At 51.7% G+C, this 12891-nt stretch overlaps 2 protein-coding genes across 2 annotated transcripts; both read left to right on the top strand.

Annotated features, from left to right (window-relative positions):
• Positions 1–796: 796 nt before the first annotated feature.
• On the top strand, positions 797–2184 carry LOC123046247 (basic transcription factor 3; the record flags this gene model as incomplete). Its single annotated transcript, XM_044469556.1, is given in 5 exon segments — positions 797–864; positions 1127–1275; positions 1356–1412; positions 1638–1676; positions 1807–2184. Coding segments are annotated over 5 exon segments (504 nt in total). The 3' UTR covers positions 1998–2184.
• Positions 2185–8462: 6278 nt separating this feature from the next.
• LOC123046238 (uncharacterized) lies at positions 8463–12670 on the top strand. Its single transcript, XM_044469544.1, has 5 exons — positions 8463–9725; positions 11014–11069; positions 11161–11692; positions 11777–11973; positions 12103–12670. Exons 1-5 carry the CDS (start codon positions 8634–8636, stop codon positions 12254–12256), a joined length of 2031 nt encoding a protein of 676 aa, XP_044325479.1. The 5' UTR covers positions 8463–8633; the 3' UTR covers positions 12257–12670.
• Positions 12671–12891: the final 221 nt, after the last annotated feature.

Here is a 12891-nt window from a genome sequence, read left to right as displayed (position 1 = left end):
GGCAATACAATTTCTTAGCATCAAGCATCAACGCGGTTCTGTTTGCTCCAGGAGCGATTGGATCTGTACTTTTTGCTGACTTAGGTAGGTTCACGCGCCTTGGCGAGATTCGGCTCGCGCGATGCGGCTCGAGCGGTTGGACTGGTTTCGTTGATGGGCCTGCGATCGAATCTGGAAGCGGCGCTTGCGCTGTGTTCCGTGTAGCACGTATGTTACTTGGTAGTGATTTCATTTACGGAAGGTATTTGCGGTGTCATATGAGAGGTGGGCTTTGCTTGGTCCCGGTCTCGTCGTGCGCAGAGCTTTATTAGTATGTTTTTTTATGGAGTCTTAAGCACAGAAATGGGTGGATAGGTTTACATTCGATGATTATTACTAGCTTTTATATCGTTATCATGACAGATATCAGAGCTGTGGGCAATTTGTTCCATCACAGTCGGTTGTAGTGTCAAGCCATTTAATTAGTAGTAGCATCTTTGATTAGTGGCTCAGCAGACATGAGCCAGAAGCGACTAACATTGGTCTGGTTTTGCCATGTCAGCTGTATTTGTATGGGTGATTAGTTAGGAAGCATTAGTTACTTGTTTGAACCTGATGTGGTCAAGGTTATTCCCTGTCTATGTGCAGTTGGATCCAGTCATGTTAGTTACCGAGCTGCATGTTTTCTGTTCTTACGCGGACCTCTACTCTGTTGTTGTTTGTGAATGCATCTTGTCTTTGGTGTTACTCGTTAGGTTAGCCTGTCTCTTGCATAACTGAAAGAAACATGTAGTGATCTTATTTGTCTCTCATGCAGATGAATGTTGAAAAGCTCAAGAAGATGGCAGGTGCCGTGCGCACCGGAGGGAAGGGTAGCATGCGCAGGTGCTTCTTCTTTTCATAGATGCATCCAAGATGATATGATGCATTTTAACTATTTTGCTGTATGTTGGCATATAAGTTTGTTCTGCTTAAACATATGCATTTTGGTATGTATGTGGAAATAGTGCTACCCACGTTATTATTATTATTGTGTCATGTAAGATTGATTAATATGTTTTGTATGCATATGATATCTGTGCCAGTGAGATGCTAGTGAATTTGAAACCCTATCGTCATGTTAAATATGGTCCCTGTGTCGGTGTAGGAAGAAGAAGGCTGTACACAAGACCACAACTACAGATGACAAAAGGCTCCAGAGTACGCTGAAAAGAGTAGGAGTGAACACCATCCCTGGTATCGAAGAGGTCAACATCTTTAAGGATGATGTGGTTATTCAGTTTCTCAATCCTAAAGGTGGTACCCCTTGACAATAAAGTCAGTTCTACAGGATTAGTTTTCCACTTCCTTACATATGTTTCTTGGTTTCCTTGCAGTGCAAGCTTCGATTGGTGCTAATACATGGGTGGTCAGTGGAACTCCACAGACAAAGAGTATGCTTCTTCCATTAACATGTCTTTGATGTCGTTTGCCCTCGGTCATTTTACTTCATTCATGTTCTTGTACCCACCTGCAAATTGGCAGCTATTTTGTATGTTGTACACATGTCTGTTGTCCACTGTAATAGTTGAATGCTCTCTGTAAAGTATAGTTTCTTTTCTGATGCTTGTGTGACAGACTGACAGTATTTTTATTCTAACTTTTCCTAATCTTGACAGAACTGCAAGATCTGCTGCCATCAATTATCAATCAACTTGGTATGTCTCTATATCCAGTGTTCATAAATACATATCTAGTTCAAAGTTTACAGTGAAGTAATATTTCACGAATAGTACAAAACTAGTGAGTGGTGTCCCTTTACCTTTTTTAACCGTTCCTTGTGTTCAGGTCCTGACAACTTGGACAACCTGCGGAGGCTTGCAGAGCAATTCCAAAAGCAGGTCCCCGGTGGTGCTGCTGGCATCGAGGCTGGTGCCAGTGCAGGTGCTGCTCAGGCTGACGACGATGATGATGTTCCTGAGCTTGTCCCTGGAGAGACATTTGAAGAGGCCGCTGAAGAGAAAAAGGCAGAGTCGTGATTTTGATGCATGTTTACTGTTGTGAAGGGTTATAAGTTAAGCGGCGCCATTAGAGACCACCTCCCCTTTCAAGAATTCTGACCTACCTTATTTGTGCCAGTGGACCGGTTTTGTCATGTACGCGAGTTTCGTCTGATATGTTGGTGGAATTTTGCATCAAAATACATGCCTCTTTTGGTTGCCCTCATTCTCAAATCGTGTCTTTAAAATGTTTCACTCCCAACCCTATGTACCTTCATCATAACTGTGCTATTGTTTTGTCCATGGATCTGTGATTTGATCACTAGAGGTAATCTGAGCTTATCAGCACTGTAAAATCGGATTGATGCTGTCACCAATGGTTAGACTATTTGGTTCCATGAATGTGATACACGAGTGATATGTAGGGGTGGAACATGGCAGGGGATAATCCAAAATACTCCCTCCGTAAACTAATATAAGAGCGTTTATAATACTAAAGTAGTGATCTATACGTTCTTATATTAGTTTACAGAGGAAGTATCTGATATTCGTATTTGAGAAAATGTCTATTTTTATCTTTTTTTTTGCATAGTATGTCTATTTATATCTGAAACATCTGCATCTGAAACTGACCGAAATGGAAATACAAGATACCTGTGTTTGTTTTACAAATACAAATATGACACGAGATTGTGACTTAAATATTAATATGGAAGTGGATATATCTGTATTTGAATAAAGTTCCATGAACTAATTAAGGAGTTCTAACCCCAACATGCCAATTATCCAACATAAAAGCCTAATAAATTGTCAAAAGTTACTTTTTGTAAGGTAAAACTTAGGAATTAATACGCATTATAGTAGTGTTTGTTCATAAACATGTCTATTATTAACTTATTATTTGTTGCATTTTGATTATAACTAATATGTGATGTAATCCGTTTTGAATCTGACTAAACATCCGATATGTACATTCGAGTAACATCTGATCCTCATCCGCATCCGGTAACATCTTTATTTGCATTCATATTTGTTTCAAAAATATGAAAACCAAAGAGGTAAGAGCATCTATAGATGGGCACCCTAAACCCCCCTTCAAACACCCGGACGGACGGCCCATTCACCAACCGGTAAAAAACCCGACCCAGACGGGCGCCTCAAATGAGCCTCAAACGCCTGGGTTGATCGGCATCCCTCATATCCAACCCAATTGTAGGGTGAATTTGGGGATCCCCGGACGCGTCCGCCACGTCGAACCCGACAGGCCCACCCCACCATAAATTGTACCAAATCCACCAAACCCTTTCCCCTCCTCCCGCCTCCATCCACCCTTTCCCGCGTCCGAGCCCTCGCCATCCGCCACCCTTGCTCCCCATCCTCGCCGTCGATCCTGATCTGCCTCCCTAGATGTCGTCCAGCCCGTCCATGACAGCCGCGACCGAGGCTGGGTCCGCCTCGTCTATCGACGTCTTGTCCTCGGCTTCGTCGTGCAAGCGGAGAACATCAACCAGAGAGATCGGTGATGGTGGTAGCGAGAGGGGGAAGCGGTGGCGTCGCAGGGAGCGAATGCGGACATCGACGAGCAGCTATCCCCCTACGCCCCGCCGCGCCCGGAACCCCGCACCACGTCCATCCAGCCGTCGACAAGGATCGCACTGTCAGACCAGGTTGGGACAGAGGAGGATCTGACGGCCGGTTGGGGCATATGGAGAGAATTTTGCCCATGCATATGCCACCGATGGACGTCTATCAGTCGCCGCAGCTCGTTCTGGCGCGGAGAAGCACATGCACCCGCGGTGCCCAACTGCCCACGACCTGTTCGACGAAATGATACAACAAGACTCGGTATGTTCTTGTTGCTCCTGTCCAATCAACTTTACATATGCCATGTTCAATGTTTTGTATAGGCCGCTAGTTCATTTCGGACATGATCCATGCTTGGAAACCATGATCATTTTGGAGTTTATCACGTCGAACATGATCAATGATAATCAAGATCCGACCCAAATGCACTACAAGTTGGGGGATCCAACTTGCTCTTCATTTGAAGTTGGGACAACATCAAATCCCAATCCGAGCAAGAAGAAAAAGAAGCCAAAGAAAGCAGCGGAGCATGCTGCAAGGAGAAGAAAGAGGCGGCGATCAAATGAGAGCTCGAGAAGACCAAGACATTTGAAGAGATTGAGCTTGAGAATGAGAGGTTGCAAATCGCACGGGACACGGAGATGTAAAGATAATGTTGGCAGATGAAGGCCTCTTCGATGAGCATGCAAAGAAGTGGCTTGTGGGAATGAAGGAGATCAACGACCATAGGGACTACTCCCTCCGTTCCAAATTAGTTGACTTGAATTTGTCTAAATACGGATGTATCTATAATTGTTTAGTGTCTAGATACATCCGTGTGTAGATAAATATAGGTCAAGTAATTTGCAACGGAGGGAGTACGAGGCAGCAAGGGCGGCTATGGCAACAGCGAAGGATGCCACAAGGATGCAGGTAGGGCAGGAGGCAAGGATGGCCACGGAGCAGGCGGCATGGATGGCGTCCGGTGAGTGATCCGGCCAGCCAGCGAGTGATCCGTCAAGTTCGAACATTGATTTCATTTTGGCATGTTTGGATTGTTGAACTATGATTTGTTTTGCTTTGTCGTATTTTGTTTTGAACTGTTCAATTTGAATGATGCGTATCATATGATCGATGTGCATGAATTGTATGTATTTGATGATGCATTTGAGGTGTGTGCATGTGCAACAGCCCAAGTGAAGGGCCGTCCTGTCTATGGATGCCCAGAAACGCGCACGGACGTACAGGGCGGCGGAGGCTGTACATGCTATAAGAGCAATATCCCACCCTTATTATGTGCTAATTGACACTTTACGAGTCATGGGTAAGATACTACACTTCTATTGCATAGGACAGCTGTTTACATATACATGTCTTTGAAGACATGATTCAAGTACGTGGAAATGGACCACACAAAGAGGGAAAAAAGGTGGGGAAACCTCATGATCACAATCACCGTGATATTTTTATCTTACAAGTTGAGGTCATTCATCATGAACCTGAAAACCTCAGGTAAAGATACTGTGAACCAGCAGCGGCACAAGTCCATATTATAAAGAGGTGGTTTCACCTATTGGCGTGTTGATGTCGAAGACACGTCCAAATTGAATTGAACCGTTCTTGCGCGCACGCATGCAACGTATGCCCGTGACCGTGAGACTGGTCAGGACCCAGGAGCGTGCCAACTTTCCTCAGTCTTGGTAGCAATTGAAATGGTCTTGAATTCGCTTCTAAGCTTCAACAACTCTTCGCTTACAAGCGAGGATGGTTCGACGATGAAGCTGGCTTTGGACACCGGTCCGTGTCATCAGGCCCAGGAGGGGACCATGCGTGTTGCCGTTGACTCCGTATGGAAAGGCATTTTTTTTGTTGCCTCGAGGAGTTTCCCGAATGGATAATTCACGAGGCTACCTGGTCGCATTTCATTTTTGCACAAGTATCTTCATCGATGGTAGATACACTCTTGAAAGAGTCAGCTTTCAGCAGCATGCATTTAACATGGAACCAAATGGCAACGTAACTGGATAACGGAGAAGTAGGGAACTTCTTCCGCAACAAGCGTGGACTGCGTCAGGGGATCCAGCCTCGCCATTGCTGTTTAACTTTGTAGCGGACGTCTTGGGCGCCATGCTCGACAGAGCTCGTTTGGCTGGCCACATCAGGGAAGTGGTGGACAACCTGATCCCGGAGGGAGTGTCACACCTGCAATACGCGGATGACACACTCCTCCTTTTCGAGCCCGACACATACAGCATCGCATCGGTCAAGGCCATTCTGTTGTGTTTTGAACTCATGTCGGGGCTTAAAATCAACTTCCACAAGTGTGAAGTGGTGTCCATAGGAATGGACGCGACCGAAAGTCAGCGGATAGCTAACTTGCTTAACTGCAAACTTGGCCAGTTTCCGTTCACTTACCTCGGCTTCCCGATCGCGGCGAAGAAATGTTCGATCGCCGATTGGGAACCTCTCACCTCCAAGGTAGCAGGCAGGGTGTGTCCGTGGAGAGGTAGATTTATGTCTTCAGGGGCTAGACTAATTTTAACCAACTCCAGCCTCTCATCCTTACCTATGTTCGCCATGGGTTTGTTCTTGCTGGCGGATGGGGTACACACTAAGTTGGATACCCCGCGGTCCCGTTTCTTTTGGGAAGGAGCGGGACCCAAACGGAAATACCATATGGTCAAATGGCAGGCCGTTTGTAGACCTAAAGCCCAGGGGGGCCTTGGGATCATCAACTCCAAGCCGATGAATATTGCACTCATGTGCAAATGGATCTGGAAGATGTCTCAGGGTGAGACTGGCCTCTTCCGTGCGAAATACTTCCCGAACGGGAATTTCTTCGAGGCGGCCTCTCGTGGGTCCCCCTTCTGGAACTCCATTCAAACCCTAAAACCCTTCTTCGCCAGGGGCGCGAAGTTTAGGGTTAACAACGGGCGCTCCACGCGGTTTTGGCTAGACCTTTGGATTGGCCACCAATCCCTATGGTCGGAGTTTCGCCAACTCTACTCCATTGCAGTCGAGCCGCGAGCCCAACCAACTAGTTGCTTCGGCTCTTAGCTCCTTCCCACCCTACATCAACTTCAGAAGAGAATTATCAGGGACGGAAATGGCGGAGTGGGACCGCCTTCGGGATTTGATCGCGGATGTTCGCCTGTCGGACTCCGCGGACACGGTCTCTTGGAGACTTTCGGGCTCTGGCAAATTCTCTGTCAATTCCTTATACAGAGAGCTTACCCGCGGCCAGGTCCCTTCGGCTGCCATGGGGCTTTGGAAGGCTAAAATCCCTCTCAAGATCAAGGTCCTCCTCTGGCAACTATGCCAAGATCGCCTTCCTACCTCTACCAACCTTGCTAAGTGCAACGGCCCCGCCTCCGGCCCTTGTGCTTTGTGTGGGGTTCCGGAAGATGCTGACCACGCTTTCTTCCGGTGCTCTTTGGCGCGCTTTGCTTGGAGCGCGGTCCGTGAGGCCGCGGGGGTGGATTGGGATCCCCGCTCCCGAGCCGCGCTAGTGTCTTCTTTGTCATTGGTTTATGGTCCGGCTCGTCGGGTCATGTGGACGTGTGCGGCGGCCATGTTATGGGCTATCTGACATATTCGTAACAAGTTTACTATTGAGGACGTATTTCCCTTGCATCCGCTGACATTATCTTCAAATGCATCGTTTGCTTGCAGCAATGGGCACCGCCGGGCAGACAACAGGACTCTGATCTTCATCGCCAAGCTCTTTGCCGTCTTCGCTTAGTTTACGCCGAGTCCCGCGCTCCGTCGTCCGCGCCATCTGCTGTCGCATAGGGATGGGCAGCCCCTTTTGATTGTAGTTTCAGCCGAGCCTGCGCGCTCGTTTCGCTAGGCCGGACGTGCCTTGTAACGTACTTTATTCCTTCCCCGGTTGCTGTTTCCAAGACCTGCTCGTCTTATATTTGGTGCCGTGTGTTGGTCATGCAGTTGTTATATGCTGCCTATGTTGTGGGCTTTATTAATTTAAAGCCGGACGTCCCTGGCGTCTATGTTCTAAAAAAACGTAACTGGACGTGGTCGCGTTTGTTTATCCGCTCATTAGTTTGTGTTGGAAGGATCGTTGGTTCAGATTAGTAGTAGTGGCATGTCCATACTCTTTACATCCACTGCACATAAAATACTCCGACGACCGTAGTAGACGACGAGCTCTGACGACGGACGATGCTCATGCTCCCTTCCCTTGAGGTCGCGCGCTGCTGCATGCATTTGGCCGCGTCCGGGTCTCCGATGAGCCCGATACAGATGCGTATGCCGGCTCGTCCATCGCGTGAAAACGACCGGGATCCATTTGGATTTCCGCGATTTCATCGATGCTTCGCCGAGTGGAAGAAAATCCGTCACTTCGGCAGGCTCCTTCCGCGGTACGCTGTTCGCCGGCCAGGGGGTGGGTCCAGAGCGGCCGGACGGTGCAGATCGAGGCCCTCTGCCTCTGGTGTGATCTCTGTCACGCGTTCAGTCGTCGCAGTACTAGTCGTCCTAGAAGAATTGTGGCTTCAGGTCCACAGCCACAGCCACAGACAGCTCACTTGACCCGTCTGCCCCACACAAGGTCAACTCGAGTGGCGTTGCGGTGGTGGTGCCATCTGAGATCTCTCGGTCGCGATAAAACGGAAAAAACCCGGGCCGATCCCAGCGTGCACGACGGCCGGAGGAGCTCTGCTCGTGCCGTGGCCGTGCGGCCCCAGATTGACCTCGCCGATCTACACGACCCCGGAAAACGAAAGAAACCAACCCAAATCAGGCCACGGCTCCGCTCCATCATGGCCTGACCTCTTCTTCTCCTTCGAAACCTTCCCGCGGTCCACGGAGCTCCCGGGCCCACACGTCAGACACCGGCGGCACCGTGCACCGGGTCCATCGGCGCGCGTCGTGGTCGTGGCGCATAGACGGCCCGGCCGTTCGTTCTTAAACCCCCGCCCCCCCTTCCTTCCTCCTCGTTCGCCTCGCCGCTCAAAAACGAACGGAAGGAAATCCCAAATCCCGTTACAGGAGCGGCAGCGGAGGAAGAAAAAAGGAAAGAAAAATACCGTTGCCCTCCCGTTCCGTTCCGCTCGGCACTCGGCACTCGTAAAACCCAGGCCCCGAGGGAGAGGCATGGGAGAGGAGACCCTCGTGCAGGCCATGCCGCTCGCGCCCCACCGCCACCACCACCACGTCCACCCCGCCGCCCCGGATCCGGCCGGCGTCGAACGTCGAGACGACCATCCGGCGGCGCACGCTCCGCGGACCCGGACCGGGATCGCCGCGGCAGGGGACGCGAGCGAGGAGGAGGACGTGTACTACGCGCGCAAGATGCTGCAGGGCGTGGTGCTCCGCCCGCCGTCGCACCTCCCGCAGCCGGAGGCGCCGCCTGGGCTTACGAGGGTGGTCTCCACGCCGGCGCCGAACGGGCGCGCGGAGGTGGAGGAAGGGCAGAGGCACGTCGTCGAGCGGTCCAACTCCGCCGCGGCCGTGGTGGACGTGGCGTCCATCGGGCGCTTCTTCCGCGACCGGCGCGACGTGCTGTCCTCGGCCATCAACCGCCGCTTCTCGTCGCTCAAGGAGGCGCCGGCCCCGGCGCCGGGGGACGCCTGCTACGGCGTGCAGGAGATCCACCTGCCCAACGTGAAGGTCACCGTCCGCCTCAAGGAGGCCATCGCCGCCGACGCGGAGGAGGACGACGGCTACGGCCACTCCTTCTCGGGCAGCCACATCAAGGGCCGGGTCAGCTTCTTCTCCCGCTCCGGCTGCCGCGACTGCGCCGCCGTGCGCGCCTTCTTCCGCCAGTCGGGCCTGCCCTACGTGGAGATCAACCTGGACGTGTTCCCGGAGCGCGAGGCCGACCTCGCGTCCCGGGCCGGCGCCGCCGCGCGCGTGCCCCAGATCTTCCTCAACGAGAAGCTCCTGGGCGGGCTCGTCGTGCTCAACTCCCTCCGCAACAGCGGCGAGTTCGAGCGGCGCGTGCGCGAGGTCGCCGGGAGGCGGTGCCCCGACGCGGCGCCGCGGGTGCCCGTGTACGGGTTCGACACCGACGCCGGCGAGGAGGGGGAGGAGAGGGAGGACGCCATGGTGGGCATCGCGAGGGTGCTCCGGCACCGGCTGCCCATACAGGACCGGTTCGTGAGGGTGAAGCTCGTGAAGAACTGCTTCTCCGGCGCCGACATGGTCGACGGCATCGTGAACCACTTGGAGTGCAGCAGGAACAAGGTGAGTTGCACTAGATTATTACTGCCTGCCTCGATTCTGTTTCGTTTGACTTTTTTATTTTAAATCTTGATGGTTGTTTATCGTTGCATGAATGGCGATGGTGGTAGTCTTGGATTAAACGTGTTGGGTGTGAATAGTAGTTTAGATCGTAGTATCATTTTCTCACAGAATTAACTTGATGATGGTGCGCATTAAGCTGCACCTCGAGTTATTTATGCAAATTGGACAAATATTAGACAGTGAATATGCATGGAGTTTAAATGAAGCAAAATCAAGTTGGTCATGTGGAGCATGGGTTTTCTGATCAAATTACTTGACTACTTAAATTCTGTTTAGAATCCAGCCATGCTAGTTAGCATTGTCAATACTGAGTACATTTAAGTCATGCTCAATTAATTCAGTAAAACCGAATGCTTGGCTGTCATGCACTGCTGAAATGCCGAACTTTAGAAATTCAAATACGATGCTGTCTAAATCATCGTATTTGAAGGCAGCGATCATACCGAGGAACGTATCGGTGAAAACGAGGTGCCCGGAAGCAACCGCTGTCCAGGATAGGATAGGATCACGCGCGCCGTGCCGTGCCGTGCCGGGCCGGCCCGCCTGCTCTCCTTCGGTTTCCCGCGCCGCAACGGGTGAGCGGAGCACAACGGAACGGGGCAAGCAGCCGCTCCCCACCACCGGCTGGCTCGGTTCGCTGGCACCCAATCGAGACCGGCGCGGCGTGAGTACGTATGCACTCGTTTGACCATGTTGATCCGGATAGTAATTGAACAGGTCGTGCGTGCTCGACCGCACTGGTCGTGTGATTCTGTGCCGACCACGTCGCTGACCATCACAGGACACACAGACACCCTTCTCTCTCTCTCGGTGCAATCTTCGTGAGCAGAGTCCCTGATTGGCCCTGCGTGCTGGAAGATGTGATAAGATTTTGGTCGGGTTGGAAAAATTAGGGTGATTGGATTAGTGGGGTGGACGACCGCGCGTGATAGATCCACTGCTACTACGTTCTTGGTGCTTAAGCACCGACCCATCATACTATGGTCTAGTGCATGCATGCGTATGATCGGCACGTCCCCCCTACTTTGACTTGTAACCAGTGTTGCCGTCTCTGTCCCTGGCTCCCTGCCCTTGGCCTTTGTCTATTTCGTGTTTTCTGTTGCGAATTTGACTTGACTTGAAATGACAGGACTGTGGAGGTCGATCAATCAATAAACCAGCTTAATTTCCTCCTCGATCGATCAATTAAGTAAGACAATAATAACCCCTTTTTGTTACTTGTATATAGGCTGTGGAGATCGGCAAAGAACTCGCGAGGAAGCACTTCATCCACCACGTCTTCAGGTCAGCGCGCAATGCATCACTCTGGATTTTACTTTCATTCCAGTAAAGTTTTGTTCATCAATGAATGAACGTTGAGTGGATATGCGTGCAGGGAGAACGACTTCGAGGATGGCGCCCAGAGCCTGTACCGCTTCCTGGAGCACGACCCGGCCGTCCCCAGGTACTACAACTTCAGGGGCTCCACCAACGACGGCGAGCCCAAGCCCGCCGCCGCCGTCGGCCAGAGGATGACCAAGATCATGGTCGCCATACTCGAGGCCTACGCCTCCGAGGACCGCCGCCGCGTCGACTACGCCCGCGTCGCCGCCAGCGAGGAGTTCCGGAGGTACGCCAACCTGGCGCGGGACCTGCAGCGGGCGGACGTCTTCGCCCTGCCCGCCGGGGAGCGCCTCTCCTTCTTCCTCAACCTGCACAACGCCATGGCCATCCACGCCGTCATCAGGACCGGCCAGCCGGCGGGCGCGGGCGCCGTCGACCGCCGCTCCTTCTTCACCGACTTCCAGTACGTCGTCGGCGGGTACCCCTACTCCCTCACGACCATCAAGAACGGCATCCTCCGCGGCAACCGCAGGCAGCCCTACACCATCGTCAAGCCGTTCGGCGCCTCCGATAAGAGGCTCGAGGTACATGTCTGGAACACCGTAGGAATGGGATCGACGCATGCTCTCCGCTCGCGCTGGGATCTTTATTTTACTATGGCTGTGCAGCTGGCGGAGACGAAGGTGAACCCGCTGGTGCACTTCGCGCTGTGCAACGCGACGCGGTCGAGCCCCACCGTGCGGTTCTACTCCACGCAGGGCGTGGAGCCGGAGCTCCGGCACGCGGCCAGGGAGTTCCTCCTCGACGGCGGCGTGGAGATCGACCTCGAGACCCGGACCGTCCACCTCACCAGGATCATCAAATGGTACTGAGAGCTTGCAGCTAGCTGCTACTCTGTTGTTTGTTCCCAACCCATTCCCATGTGGGTGGGCTGATGCATGTTTCAAGTTCATGGAGAGTTGGTGCTGACCGGCGATTGCTTCGTGCTGTGCAGGTACAGCGCCGATTTCGGGCAGGACAGGGACATCCTCAGGTGGATCTTCAACTACCTGGACCCGACCAAAGCCGGGCTCCTGACGCATCTCCTGAACGACGGCGGACCCATCAGCATCGCCTACCAGGACTACGACTGGTCCTTGAACGCCTGAACCCAATTCTGTTTCTGTCTCGACTCTGCGCATACGGCGACGGTACCTGGAGCTAGCAGTAGCAGTGCCGTGGGCTTTTCTCTTTGGATATTGGCAAATGGTCGATGGAAGAGAATTAGAGATCAACCACGCGTCGAGCTTATTACTAGCGATTATACGAGTACTTAGCAAGATGGAAGTCTGAAGGTGTACATATATATAGTACGATTCTGTGAGCCTCTTGGGTGGTTTCCTGCCCGCAGGGACAAGTTGTCTTGGCCTCTTGGGGAGGGCAATGCACTATGTTGATCACATCGCTTTTTCGCAGCGAAGATGTTAGATACAGCAAGTACTCATTTTGTAGTAGCTTCACCGTTGTGTATTAGAGCGTCTCTTTCTTTTTTGGAAAAGGATCCAGATCTATTTCGAAGTTTAGTGAAAGTATAAAGCATTTCAAACATAATAAAATCGAAATGGCTAAATCACATCTAAATGTTTAAGGATGTGGCATCTAAGTTATTAACCACGGATCTATCCTGCTATAATTTTCGTGCAGTATTGATTTGCGTCCCGCCCGCGCGTCCCCGTGGCTGGCACACGTCGCTCTCGCTGTTGCTGGATACTAGTTGCTCTTTTTTGTTTGTCCGGCCGCTCGT

This window comes from Triticum aestivum, chromosome 1A (assembly GCF_018294505.1).
Source record: "Triticum aestivum cultivar Chinese Spring chromosome 1A, IWGSC CS RefSeq v2.1, whole genome shotgun sequence".
NCBI classification, from domain to species: Eukaryota; Viridiplantae; Streptophyta; class Magnoliopsida; order Poales; family Poaceae; genus Triticum; species Triticum aestivum.
Note: the sequence above shows the minus strand (reverse complement) of the source record. Positions and strands in the feature narration are given on the sequence as shown.

What these genes read in the sequence shown, in the direction of transcription:
- LOC123046238 (XM_044469544.1), top strand. Translation starts at nt 8,634, where the DNA reads ATGGGAGAGGAGACCCTCGTGCAGGCCATGCCGCTCGCGCCCCACCGC. An exon ending in TGGAGTGCAGCAGGAACAAG is followed by an intron (nt 9,726 to 11,013) that starts GTGAGTTGCACT and finishes ACTTGTATATAG; the next exon opens with GCTGTGGAGATCGGCAAAGA. An exon ending in CCTCCGATAAGAGGCTCGAG is followed by an intron (nt 11,693 to 11,776) that starts GTACATGTCTGG and finishes ATGGCTGTGCAG; the next exon opens with CTGGCGGAGACGAAGGTGAA.